Genomic DNA, 11,971 nt, shown 5'->3' on the forward strand with positions numbered 1-11,971 from the left:
ATGTTCTGATTTGTGTTGAGAAATGCTGGTCGCATTTTGTAAAGTTAATAGATTCAATATTTTTACATCAAAAATGGTTAATAAAACTGTAAGAAATCATTTAGGAACCAAATTCGATGCTAGATTTTTCCAGTCATCTCCAAATACCGGCAGGATATCATATGTAGGGAAAAGGCGCGATGAAAAAGAAAGCAAAAAAAAAATAAAAAAATCTCTGTATATCATTAAAAAAAGGCTTAATATGGCTGAAATTCTTTTATATTTTTATTTATTGAAGAAAAGTTCAAGCATCGTATTTGGTTTCTCAAATGATTTCTTACATTTTCATTAACTAATTTCTAATAAAGAAATATTGAATTCATTAACTGTACAACATGTATCCAGCATTTCTCTACACAAATCAGGACAGTTAAAAACACATAACAATTATGGAATAAAAACCCCAGAAACCGAGAGATTCAACCAGGACACATTTCAATCGACACCAGTTGACTGCGAAAATACATGTCATTTGTTAACAAACCTATGTAATTTGAGATGTTTGTTTTATTCGTTGATTTTAAATATTAAGATTTATTTAAAGAAAAATGGAGGGAATAGATTTTTATGTAGGGTGCATTTTTTTCTTTGAGTGTGGTGTAAAAAAAAATTTTTTTTTTTTTTTTTTTAACAAAACTTCAGGACATTTAAAACATTTCCAAAAAACGCCAGGCAAAGTTGGATATCTTTGGCACAATGTCATATGTTGACAATGAAAGATGTTTATATATCCTTGGAAAAGGCTAGATCTGGCCAAAATATCTGATTTATTTATTGAAAAAAAAAATGTAGCATTAGATTTGGTTCCTAAATGATTTGTTTTCATTAACCGATGGTTTCTAATGTAGAAATATTGAATCTGTTAACTACAAAATGCAACCATGTTATATTTTGAGAATGAAGAAAATATCATTGAAATAGGTTTGATGTGACCGAAATAGTTGTAGTAGGCAGGCAGGCACGAACCCGTACTGTGAAGGAGGAAAAGAAAATGAAAAAAAAGTGACATGTTAACTGTTGCGCCCATCGCAAAACCAGAAGTGACGTAGATTTAAATTAAGGCTAGACAATCGAAAAGAGGCAATGTCTTCCAAAATATCGACGAAAAAAGCAGCCCCTCCCTGTAGAAAAGTGCCCGGTTGAGGGTGAAGGAATTAATGTTTTTGGCCAATTTTTTGATATTTGTTGTCTGAAGGGGGCGAGCTTCAAAATGATACCGATCTTGTGAAAATCCGTCACCTTTGTCAAACATTTTTGCGAGACCTACAAACATACATACATTCATACAGACAGGTGAGATTTATATTATAGATGTAACTCGACTCTTACACTATCCTTTTAAATGTTCTTGCTTAAATGTATTCGATAAATTCTATCTTTATTCTGATATGGAGTCAGTCTCCCCAACAAATGGAGACCACCACAAAGGGGCTTCAACAAACTAATTACTAATATTGTTTGCATTTACTGAACAAATAAAAAAAATTGTTAGCATTGTATTTAGTTCTAAATGATTTCTTACATTTTCATTAACATTTTCTCTTTAATGTAGAAATATTGAATTATATATGTATTGCATGATAATTGAAAATGAATATCATATCTGAAATTAGCATCCAACAATTAAATAAGAACCTCTGTGTAACCGTTTTTAAACTATTCTTTCTTATTTTTTATTTTTATTATATATTTTTTTTTTGTTATTCGGGATGAATTTCAAAAATATTTTTCCCCTTTTTTTCTTTTTTTCAGGCCAAAAATGATACCATGGTTCCTCTTATCATATTTGGGGTATTAACGTTGATTGGAGCTTTATTAGTTTTGGTGCTGCCAGAGACTCATTTAAAGCCATTACCAAGCAGCGTGAAACAAGTGGAAAGTTGGTAACGGACCAGCATGCTCCATTCTTGCCCTTGCATTTTTTTTCCCCATAATTCACTAGTTAGAGTCCCAAGGAATTATTACAAACTATGAAAATTTTCACTGAATTTGGATTTTATTATTAAAATTTAATAAGTGCGGAGTTTTAAAGTTTATATTTTTCTACATAAAATTTGGATCTTATAAATTTATTTCACAATATTAAAAGGAATTACCGTCCAACATTAAACTGAATATAATAATGAAAAATTCTTTTTTAAAAGGTAGAATCATTCTTGCAGACGAGATATTAAGAGTTTTTATGTTTTATCATTATTTTTATGGCAGGTGATCAACTGAATTTCAATCTCCCCCACCCCCTAAAACATTTGCAGAAAATACTCGTCTAATCATGACAATTGTCAACAAGTTTCCTTTCTATCTGTGCCTAAAAGTCAACAAAAATTCCATCAACAAAGTTTTCTTTTCTGGAACTGGTCTGTCTGCGCAACACAATGCTGTGGGACTGCTTCCCAGCTGACTATAACAAATCTAATGTAAATAAATTCTGAGCCATCATCTTAAACAATTAAACTCTACCCATTTTTCACCATTACCATCATGGTGTTGTCTCACCATCTACCTAGCACTCATTAATCCTTATCCTCAAGTGGCTTCTAGGCCTTAGTAAGTAGTACCCCCCCCCTTCTCAAGTACAAAAAAATAAATATATAACACATTATGGTAATTCCATGTTCACCATCCAACACATGCCAGCAAGTAAAACGGATGCTAATCCAAATATGATGACATTCGTTATCGCCCTTCATTTTTTTTTTTTTTTTTTTTTTTTTTTTTTTTTTTTAAATGGAATCCCCTAATCGCTGAAGATGCAATTAATGATGGGATGATTCCAACATTTTTTTTTTAGATTCAGATACAACTACCGATTTTGATTCTTATAAATCTCTAAATATTTAACTATAGGGCTATGCCCCCCCCCCCCCACACCGCCGCTTCCCGATTACCGTAAAAAAAACAAAGTTAAATGTGCAGATATTTTCTCAAATGTAAAACTACACTTGTGGAGAGGGGGGGGGTGATCTATTGATTTTAGTTTTACTGGTAGTTTAAAATCAATAAATATTTCTTGTTGCATTATTACTCCAAGCAGTGAAAGATCTAGGAATCGTTTATGGCATCAGAAAATAGGCACAAATTGTTTCAATACAGATTCCGATACCCAAAAAGTTTTAATTTTTCTAATTCCCGATTCTGATTAATTGTTTCAACACAAGATACAATACAAAAAAAAAAGGTAATTTTTTAGATTTCATTATGATGTCATTATCATTTCGGACATGAAAACCTTAACTAAAATGGACTTGCCTTGGGGATAGAATTGTAGTGTAATTTTTCTTCTGTCCAAACATATAATAATAATGTGGGGTCTCCACTCACGCCAAGTGTTCATGTCACAAATTCCTACAATTGTTTTGGAGATAAATCTCCATAATCAAATAATTTATGAAATTACATTAACCAGAATACTTAGATTAGAATGTTTGGTGCTTATCCAGAATTCTCTGTCCCTGTCGGTGGGGCATTAGAATACACCGACTGCCTCCCTGCAGAGGGTAAAAGTCCCTCAATGGGGGTCCTGGATATGACCTTAAACTATATCCAGTGGTGAGGCCCCAGCTTGTGGGCTTTGGGGAGTGTGGAGCCACCCTTTAATTACCATTGCTCCCAGGTCCACTCTGACCCGGAGTGGTAGTACCTGTTAGGGTTCCAACTATGGGTTAAATAGAAACCGACTTGAAAACAACAAATATATTCTACTAAAAAATTTTTCTTCAAAATCTTTGGATTCGGCATTAAATAACCCGAAAAGGGTTGATATGCCGTAAAACAAAAACAACCAATCAACCAGAATTCTCTCTATATTAAAAAACAAAAATAAAGAAAAATCTGGAAGCGGTCGATCACAAAACATTAGACTGCTATGAAAAAGCTATAATGATAAAAAGGAAAAACATGGAAATACGATGAATAAAATTACAAACATGTAATCCTAACCCACGTGATTAATCCTAACCCACGTGATTAATCCTAACCCAAAATTACAAACATGTAATCCTAACCCACGTGATTAATCCTAACCCACGTGATTAATCCTAACCCAAAATTACAAACATGTAATCCTAACCCACGTGATTAATCCTAACCCACGTGATTAAAATAAATTTTTTATTTCTTTTAATTTATAAAAAAAAAACAGCCTTCATAGATTCGTATTAGTTAAAAACAGATGATGCGTTCGTTAAAAATTGAGGAACATTTGGCCGGCATTTCCCAGTTATTTTCGGCCACTGCCGAGCAAACCTGAACCAATTTTGTGGAAATTGTGGGTCAGTAAATGCAGAAGCACCAAAAATTAATGACAGACTGAGATGAAAAATTTATCCAATAAAAGAAAAGTACCGGTGAGTTATCTGCTGCAATTGTGTTTATAGTCGAATAATGAGTGAATGTAAAGAGGGAAAAACGACTTCATTTTATTAATATAATAGATTGATGAGGAAATGAAAAAAAAAAGAAATGTTGACCAAAAATTTGTTATTTGCTTTGAATTTGGATTATTTTATTTTTTTAAACTCGTTTTGGGCATTCATTTAGTTTATTGTACCAGACCATATTTTTTAGTTATGTAAAATATGCATGTTAGTTTTTTTTTTTTTTTCTTTAATTATACAAGATCTTTTGAAAAATGTATAAATAAAATAAACATTTTAAATTTTGCATTAAAAATAAAATGTATTTTATGGAAACTTTATTCTTGATTTGAGTTGAATTTTATGAAAAAAAAAAAATTAAACATTGACAAATTTATCTTCAGTGTATTTTTCGACTGATGTAAGTTGCTTGAAGTTTTAAAGTCTTCACAAATGCATAATGGTATCTATACGAAGTGAATTATTTTATTAAACAATTTATTAATTATAAGCATATGGATGTGTGTGTGTATATATATATATATATATATAATCACATACGATATACATCAGCGCAGTGGGCCACAAAACAGTCTCATGTTGCCAGATAACCTGTGTCAACTGCGGGCGGACGTGAAAAACAGCAGGTGGTCTAAAGCGGCATTTGAATATACATAGTAGTGACCATCAAGAACGTGCTGCTAGTGGCGCACATGTCTGCACAATGTGTGCCAAAGAATGCCAGTTTGGCAGGGCTTAAAAGCCACCTTTTGTGCAGCCCACCACTGATTTGTTTTCATGTTTCTGTATATATATTTTTTTTATGTGTACTATATCAAGTAATGGCAATATTCAAAAACGAATTTGCTGTCATCATCATCGTCATATATATATAATCTAGCTCCTTACCCGGTCATACAATACGCTCACACCTGACATTTTAATTTATGCAGATTACATATGAATTATTATAGAAGCAATCCTGTAGTGATTATTATATATTACAAGGAATAATTTGCCCGGTGGACTAATTCACAAAAAAAAAAAAAAATAAATAAAATAATGTCGTTTATCAAATTCTGTCTGTGTTTGTTTACAATATCATGTCAGCTGATATTTGAACTTGACGATCTTAAAAATAGTCTTTTCTTCTGTTATAGATAAAAAGAATATTCCCTCTGTAAAAATTCTTTTTTATCTATAAGAGAAAGACTATTTTCAAGATTCGATTTCTTTTTTCGATTTTTGATACTTATCGGGTGGATTTCTGTACAAAACATATCTAAGAACACTGCCAGACATATAAATTAACTTTGTGTAAAATTTGCAAAAGATGAACTCAGCCATTTTGGAACTTATGAGGAAGGAACTTACACACACACACACGCACAGTGACTTTCATAATACAAATTGATGTATTATAAACACAGTCAATATCTTAATGATATAGTTGCCAACTAAGGAAAGGAAGTCTCCATACAGATGTAAAATCTGATATTATAACGTGTACTATATTAATATATACTAATTGTATTGTTTGGATTATTCAGACTACTGTTCTTATCTATAATATTATTTTAATGTTTCAGCCGTTATCACCTCTGACTTTCTTTAGATGCTTCGTGTCAGACTTGACGATCTTTCTGTTGAACTCAAGAATTTTTACAGAATTTTAAATGGAACTCTTTATTGAATCTACAAGAATAACTTGCTCTCATTCCATCAGCGGTGACAAAGTATAAGAGTGTAGTAATTTGTAATTGTATTGCTCACACTGAAGCTCAAACCGCCAACCTCCAGAACTTAGAACTGATTATTACTTAGCACTTATATATCCGTTAGACCAGAGGTTCGTAAGACTTCTATATGATCATAGCTGATGGACAAGAGGAAAATACCCCTTGTGGATTAAATAAAGGGTTATATTCAAAATTCCATAAAGATTCTGGAGTTTGGTACAAAGATTTCCGAGTTCAAAATAATGTACCTGAAGGTCGCTTGAAATGTTGTGAAAATAACACTCAAGATGAGAATAGTAGTCTGAATATTACAAATTATCAATCCTCATTTCAAAAATTGTGAAACAAAATGTGATAAATATATATATATATATATATATATATATATATATATGTATTTACACCAATAGAATTTTTACAAATATATTTATCACTTTTTTTCTTTTCTTTTTTTTATCAGTAATACTCGATTTTTGAACTTCTGATTAAGTTGAGTTATTTAAAGTTTTATTCATAAAAAGTTTGTTTTTTAATTAAAAATATGTGCATGATAAAATGTGCTTAAAACTTTTTTTTTTTGTTGTTTTTTTTAATTCACACATTTGTCATTTTTGACAGAACTTTTGTAAATAAACGCCCTTTTTTTTTTTTTTTTTTTTTTTTTTTTTTTTTAAATAAAACATTTTTTTCTTAATAAAAATCTGTTTTTATTATTTGGATCAATCGAATTAATGTTCTCCTCTTTGTTCAACATTTCAGTCGATGTAATCTCTGATTTTCTTCAGGTGTGCAAGTCGCCATGTTTATCGACCTGAAGAAGGTCGGAGATTACATAGACTGAAACGTTGTGCAAATAACACTCAAGATGAGAATGTTAGTCTGATTAATTCAAATAACATAAACAATAATCTGTCATCTAAAAAATTCAAATATGTAAAAATCTGAAAAACAAGTGTGTATTCAAATCGACTGAAAGTAAGTTTTTAAAAATTGGCTGTTACTGAAAAATGTCAATCTAATCATTGCTTATTTCATACTAGTCTGAGTGCTCGGCGTTGCCCCCCTATGTTTGGAGGTGTGTGTGTTGCCCCCTTATGTTTGGAGGGGTGTGTGTGTGTGTGTGTGTGTGTGTGTGTGTGTGTGTTGCCCCCCTATGTTTGGAGGGGTGTGTGTGTGTTGCCCCCCTATGTTTGGAGGGGGGGGGTGTTGCCCCCCTATGTTTGGAGGGGTGTGTGTGTGTTGCCCCCCTATGTTTGGAGGGGTGTGTGTGTGTTGCCCCCCCCCTATGTTTGGAGGTGTGTGTGTGTGTGTGTTGCCCCCCCCCCCATGTTTGGAGGTGTGTTGAGCAAAAAAAATCAAGTGTTAGTAGGCAGGGAGGCTCGAACCCATACACCGAAGGCGGAAAAGAATGTGAAAAAAAACATGACGTGCTTGCTGTTGAGTCCATCGTCAAACCGGAAGTGACATAGGTTTAAATTAAGGCTAGACAATCGAAAATATCGAAAAAAAAAAAAAAAAAAAAAAAAAAGCGACCGCTCCCTGTAGAAAAGTGCCCAGTTCAGGGTGAAGGAATTAATGTTTTTGGTCAATTTTTCGATATTTGTGATCTGAAGTGCCAAGCTTCAAAACAATACTGATCTTGTGAAAATTCGTTGCCTCTGTTGAAAGTTTTAGGCAAACATACATACATGCATTTAAACAGACAGGTGGTATTTTTATTATAGATGATCCAAAATATTGAAGCTTTTAATTTTACCAGTTTAAATGGCATATTAGTGTCCACTAATGGGCTGGAAGACTGAGGTTCAATCTTAGGTCAAATCATATCAATGACTTAAGAAAAAAAAAAATAAAATAAAATCACATTTAATGATTTCTTGGTAAACATTCAGCATTATAAGCTGAGAATACATTGGTAAGTGATCCAACCCACGAAAAGTACAGGGTGACCCACTTAAAAGTAGCCCAATCTCTCTAATCTTTCTCTAATGAATTTGTAAGATAGTCGGCCCAATTTTTTTTTTTTTTTTTTTTTTTTTTTTTTTTTTATCAACTGTGAACACTGACGTTTATCTATGCATCTTGGAACAGTTTAATGGCCAACTGACACCACAAGACAAAATGAAATTCTTTTTCCCACAAGATGGCGCCACATGTCTCACAGATCACTGACACGAGTTTGTTATATTTGCAGATGAGAGAACAATAAGCAAAGAGTTATGGCCACCACGTTCCCCAGACATGCGATTTTTATCTTTGGGGGACTTTAAAACAAAAAGTTTGTGCAAATAATCCTCACAATCAAGACCAACTAAAGGAGAACATTACCAACGCTGTCAGGAGAATGATCCATCAGAGGTCTACATACAGTATCTGTAAACGTTGTCAAACGTGCCCAGAAATGAATAGATGTCAACGGGGAGCACTTGCAGCATCTTTTATAACATTGCGGGTAATTTAAGCAATAAAAGAATGTTTCTCCTCTTTACTACATTTTCTGGGCTACTTTTAAGTGGGCCACTCTGTAGTAGCATCCTCCCTACATCTTGGTTTAATAGCCAATGAAAAAGGGAGTCTTCAGCCTACCCTTAACTACGATCAATCTATTCATTTTTTATTGTTAATTTTATTTAAAAATAGATAAAATTTTATTTTTAAAAATAGTTCAATAAAATCTGGTTTTTAAAGTAAATGTACATTTTTTCAGTGAGAATTTTCAGTTTGTTATAATTGTACACGTAAAAAATTCTGCGTGTTTAAATGTTGTGAAAAATCCAAGGGCAAGTAACTGCATATTAACAATTCATAACATTATCTAAAGTCAATAATGGTGGTTTCAAATTGCATTTAGGATTCTGCGTAATATTTTTAATCAGATGTGTTATATGCAATATTCTTTCACATCTGTTAAATTAATTTTCAAATTTTATGGCAAAAAATATCAATGCTAGACAAATGAAATAATTTTTCTAAAGAAATACAAATCTTCTATTTTTATCATGAACTAGTAGTCCCCCACCCCCCCACCCCTCCGGCATATAACCCGATGGTTATAAAATATGCTTAAATAAATTTCAATTTGTTCAGATTTCGTATATATTATTATAGTCGTGATTTCAAAATTTAAAAACAAAAAAGATATTTAGGTGTCATCAGCTAGAATCGAAACCAAAACTGGAGCATTCAAAGCTGGTGATGTTACCACGTTACCATGTATCAACGTAACAAGCATATGAACTGATTAAAAATAAACTAAGATAAATGTACAAAATCTATAACGATTTTTTTCAATTATAAGCCATTTTTGACCCCCTTAAAATCTATTTTTAACCATCTAAAGATCCATAAAAGAACGGTCCATAAAAATTCCAATCATTTGACATCCCTAGCACCACTCTGTGACTTTTAGTTTCGGAGGAGATAGTTTGAAAATATGGAGACAGACAGAATGACATATAGCCTTTTATATATTAGATAAACATATATTTCTTATGAAATTTCAAACAAAATATAAACTTACTTTTTTAAATTTTGTTATTAAAAGTACGAATAGGCTAATTGAGTTATTTTTATCTTTTTATAATTTTGTTCATTTTTATGTTGTATTTTTCAATAATGTCCTTTTCTTATATTTTATTTCAATAAATCACTTCACAATAGAAATACTGAAGCACAATAACTGCTTTCGGTAGCAGCCACACCGGAAGTTAGGAAGTACATTAGCTGACTATTACTGACATATTAGATTAGAGACTCCTTCTGCACCCTGTTCAAAAGGGAAAAGCTAGTGGCTGGTGCACCAGCCCAAATGTGTCATATTCCAAGAATCATGTGGGTTTGGCTAGTAACTTTTCTATTTGGTTAGTAAACAAAAATAATCTCGTCTTGGGGAGACTCCATGTTTTAAGAAGCTTCTGTGTTTGACCTTTATTCTTCATCTGAAATGGAACATGTACATCAAATTCGTTGCCAACATCGCTGGAAAAATGGTGGGATCATTCTACTGCTTGAGTAGATATCTCACTGCTGATGCAATTCTTTACCTGTATAAGAGCCAAGTACATCCTAGGATGGAGTACTGTTGCCACATTTGGGCAGGAGCTGCTCAGAGCATCTTATCCTGCCTTGACAGAGTTCAAATTAGACTTCGTAACCTAGTAGGAAATACCCTTTTCTTTTCTCTGCAACCTCTTTCCACAGAAGAGATGTCACAAGCCTGTGTCTGCTCTATGGTTATTTTCATAGCAAATGCTCATCTGAGTTCCAATCTATCGTCCTGCCTTGCCAAACTTTCATGAAAAACACTCATCAATCTGAAACCATTATCATTAATTTCTCCCACTTTTCATCTGTGCCTAAACCTAAACATAGATTCCATGAACAAAGCTTCTTTTTTAGAACTGCGTGCCTGTGGAACTGTTCCATTTCCCTGCTTTCCAGCTGATTACAATATGGTCATCTTCAAGTCCAATGTAAACAAGTTCTTGATGAGCCATTCCCTTAAATAATCCAATTTACCAAACTTCTACTACTAATGATTACTAAGATATTGTCTCATTGACTACTGTACACTCATTAAATCTCATCCTCGAGTTGCCTCCAGGCCTTGAATACTCCATGCATAGGCGAACAGTGGATTCGTAGAAATATAGGATACTGGCACATTTTCTAGCTTAGTAGGGGGAGTGCATCTTCTTTGCAGCAGCCTTGTCAATGTCTTCTGTATATTTGTTCCAATTCATGTTATCTATGAATGTTAGGCTGAGAAGTTTTGAATGATGGACTCTCAGGTAAGGTGCTTATAACCAAAGCAATGAGATGTGAGTTTTTTTTTTTTTGTTTTTGTTTTTTTAATTAAGGTTGAAAATGTTTCTTACAATTGTTAAAGAAAATGAGCTTTTTCTTAGTTGTGTTAACTGCTGCCATATCTGTACCTACAAAACTATGCACAGCTTCAAGGTTCCAAGGAACACCAGTTGAGAAATGCCATTCTAAAAAGTCATTAATAAAATCAATTTTTATTGGAATAATCAATTTTTAATTAATTTGATGACCAAACTCGTTTTCAAAATAAAATATTTTATTTTTTTAGCATAAATGTACATTTCATTTGATGTAATAAATCGAATCTTGTTAAAAACAACATTTATGACCTTTGTTTTTATTTTAAAACTTATATATACTAGCATGGGTGGCTAGCGTTGCCCGGGTGTTTGGAGCTGTGTGTTAAGCAAAAAAATAAAAAATGTGGTAGTAGGAAGGCAAGCTTGAACCTGTACCGCGGAAAAGAACAAAAAAAAAACGTGACGTCATTGCTGTTACAACCACCGTCAAACCGGAAGTGACATAGGTTTAAATTAAGGCTAGACAATCGAAAATAGGGGATGACTTTCGAAAATATTGGTAAAAAAAGCGACTCCACCCCCTTTTGAAAAATGCCCAGTTGAGGGTGAAGAAATGCGTGGCTTCCTAGGAAACTTTCCTTAAAGGTTAGAGCTGAGGCGTGCGCTACATACGTCTTCCCTCTCATCCTTTACCGACTGGCCGTACTTCCCCTGCCTGCACAACACCTAAGAACTCTTGTCCTCCCTCCTTTGGGACAGAGGAAGACACTGGGTGAGCAGACAGGTCTGCTTCTAATGTTGGTGTGAGGGAGGTTTGGGAATGCCAGACTTGAAGTGTCATTGAGGCACCGAGAGGCTGGCCTTCCTGAGCAACCACCTTCAAGAAGATCAACTATGGCACCCCGCGATTACTGCCACCTTCCCCGACCTTATTCTCGACCCCGCTATCGAGAGTCGTCGCAGGCCGCGAGGAGACTCAGCCTTCCTGAAAGAG

General features: G+C 33.5%; 1 protein-coding gene and 1 long non-coding RNA gene across 5 annotated transcripts in view; both read left to right on the forward strand.

Annotated features, from left to right (window-relative positions):
* Positions 1-5,458, forward strand: part of LOC145284817 (organic cation transporter protein-like) — a 101,183-nt gene extending 95,725 nt beyond the window's left edge. For all 4 annotated transcript variants that reach the window (XM_080133780.1, XM_080133781.1, XM_080133782.1 and 1 more), the window contains exon 11: positions 1,792-5,458. In XM_080133780.1, the coding sequence (XP_079989906.1) occupies positions 1,792-1,926 (135 nt within the window). In that variant the 3' untranslated portion in view covers positions 1,927-5,458. The remainder of the gene's footprint in view (positions 1-1,791) is intronic.
* A 1,332-nt stretch (positions 5,459-6,790) lies between these two features.
* LOC145284819 (uncharacterized) lies at positions 6,791-11,278 on the forward strand. The gene is made up of 2 exons (XR_013868895.1): positions 6,791-7,428; positions 7,470-11,278. It is a non-coding gene; the product is annotated as an uncharacterized LOC145284819 (long non-coding RNA).
* Positions 11,279-11,971: the final 693 nt, after the last annotated feature.

Source organism: Euprymna scolopes, chromosome 9 (genome assembly GCF_053919585.1).
Source record: "Euprymna scolopes isolate OS-2025 chromosome 9, ASM5391958v1, whole genome shotgun sequence".
Taxonomy (NCBI): domain Eukaryota; kingdom Metazoa; phylum Mollusca; class Cephalopoda; order Sepiida; family Sepiolidae; genus Euprymna; species Euprymna scolopes.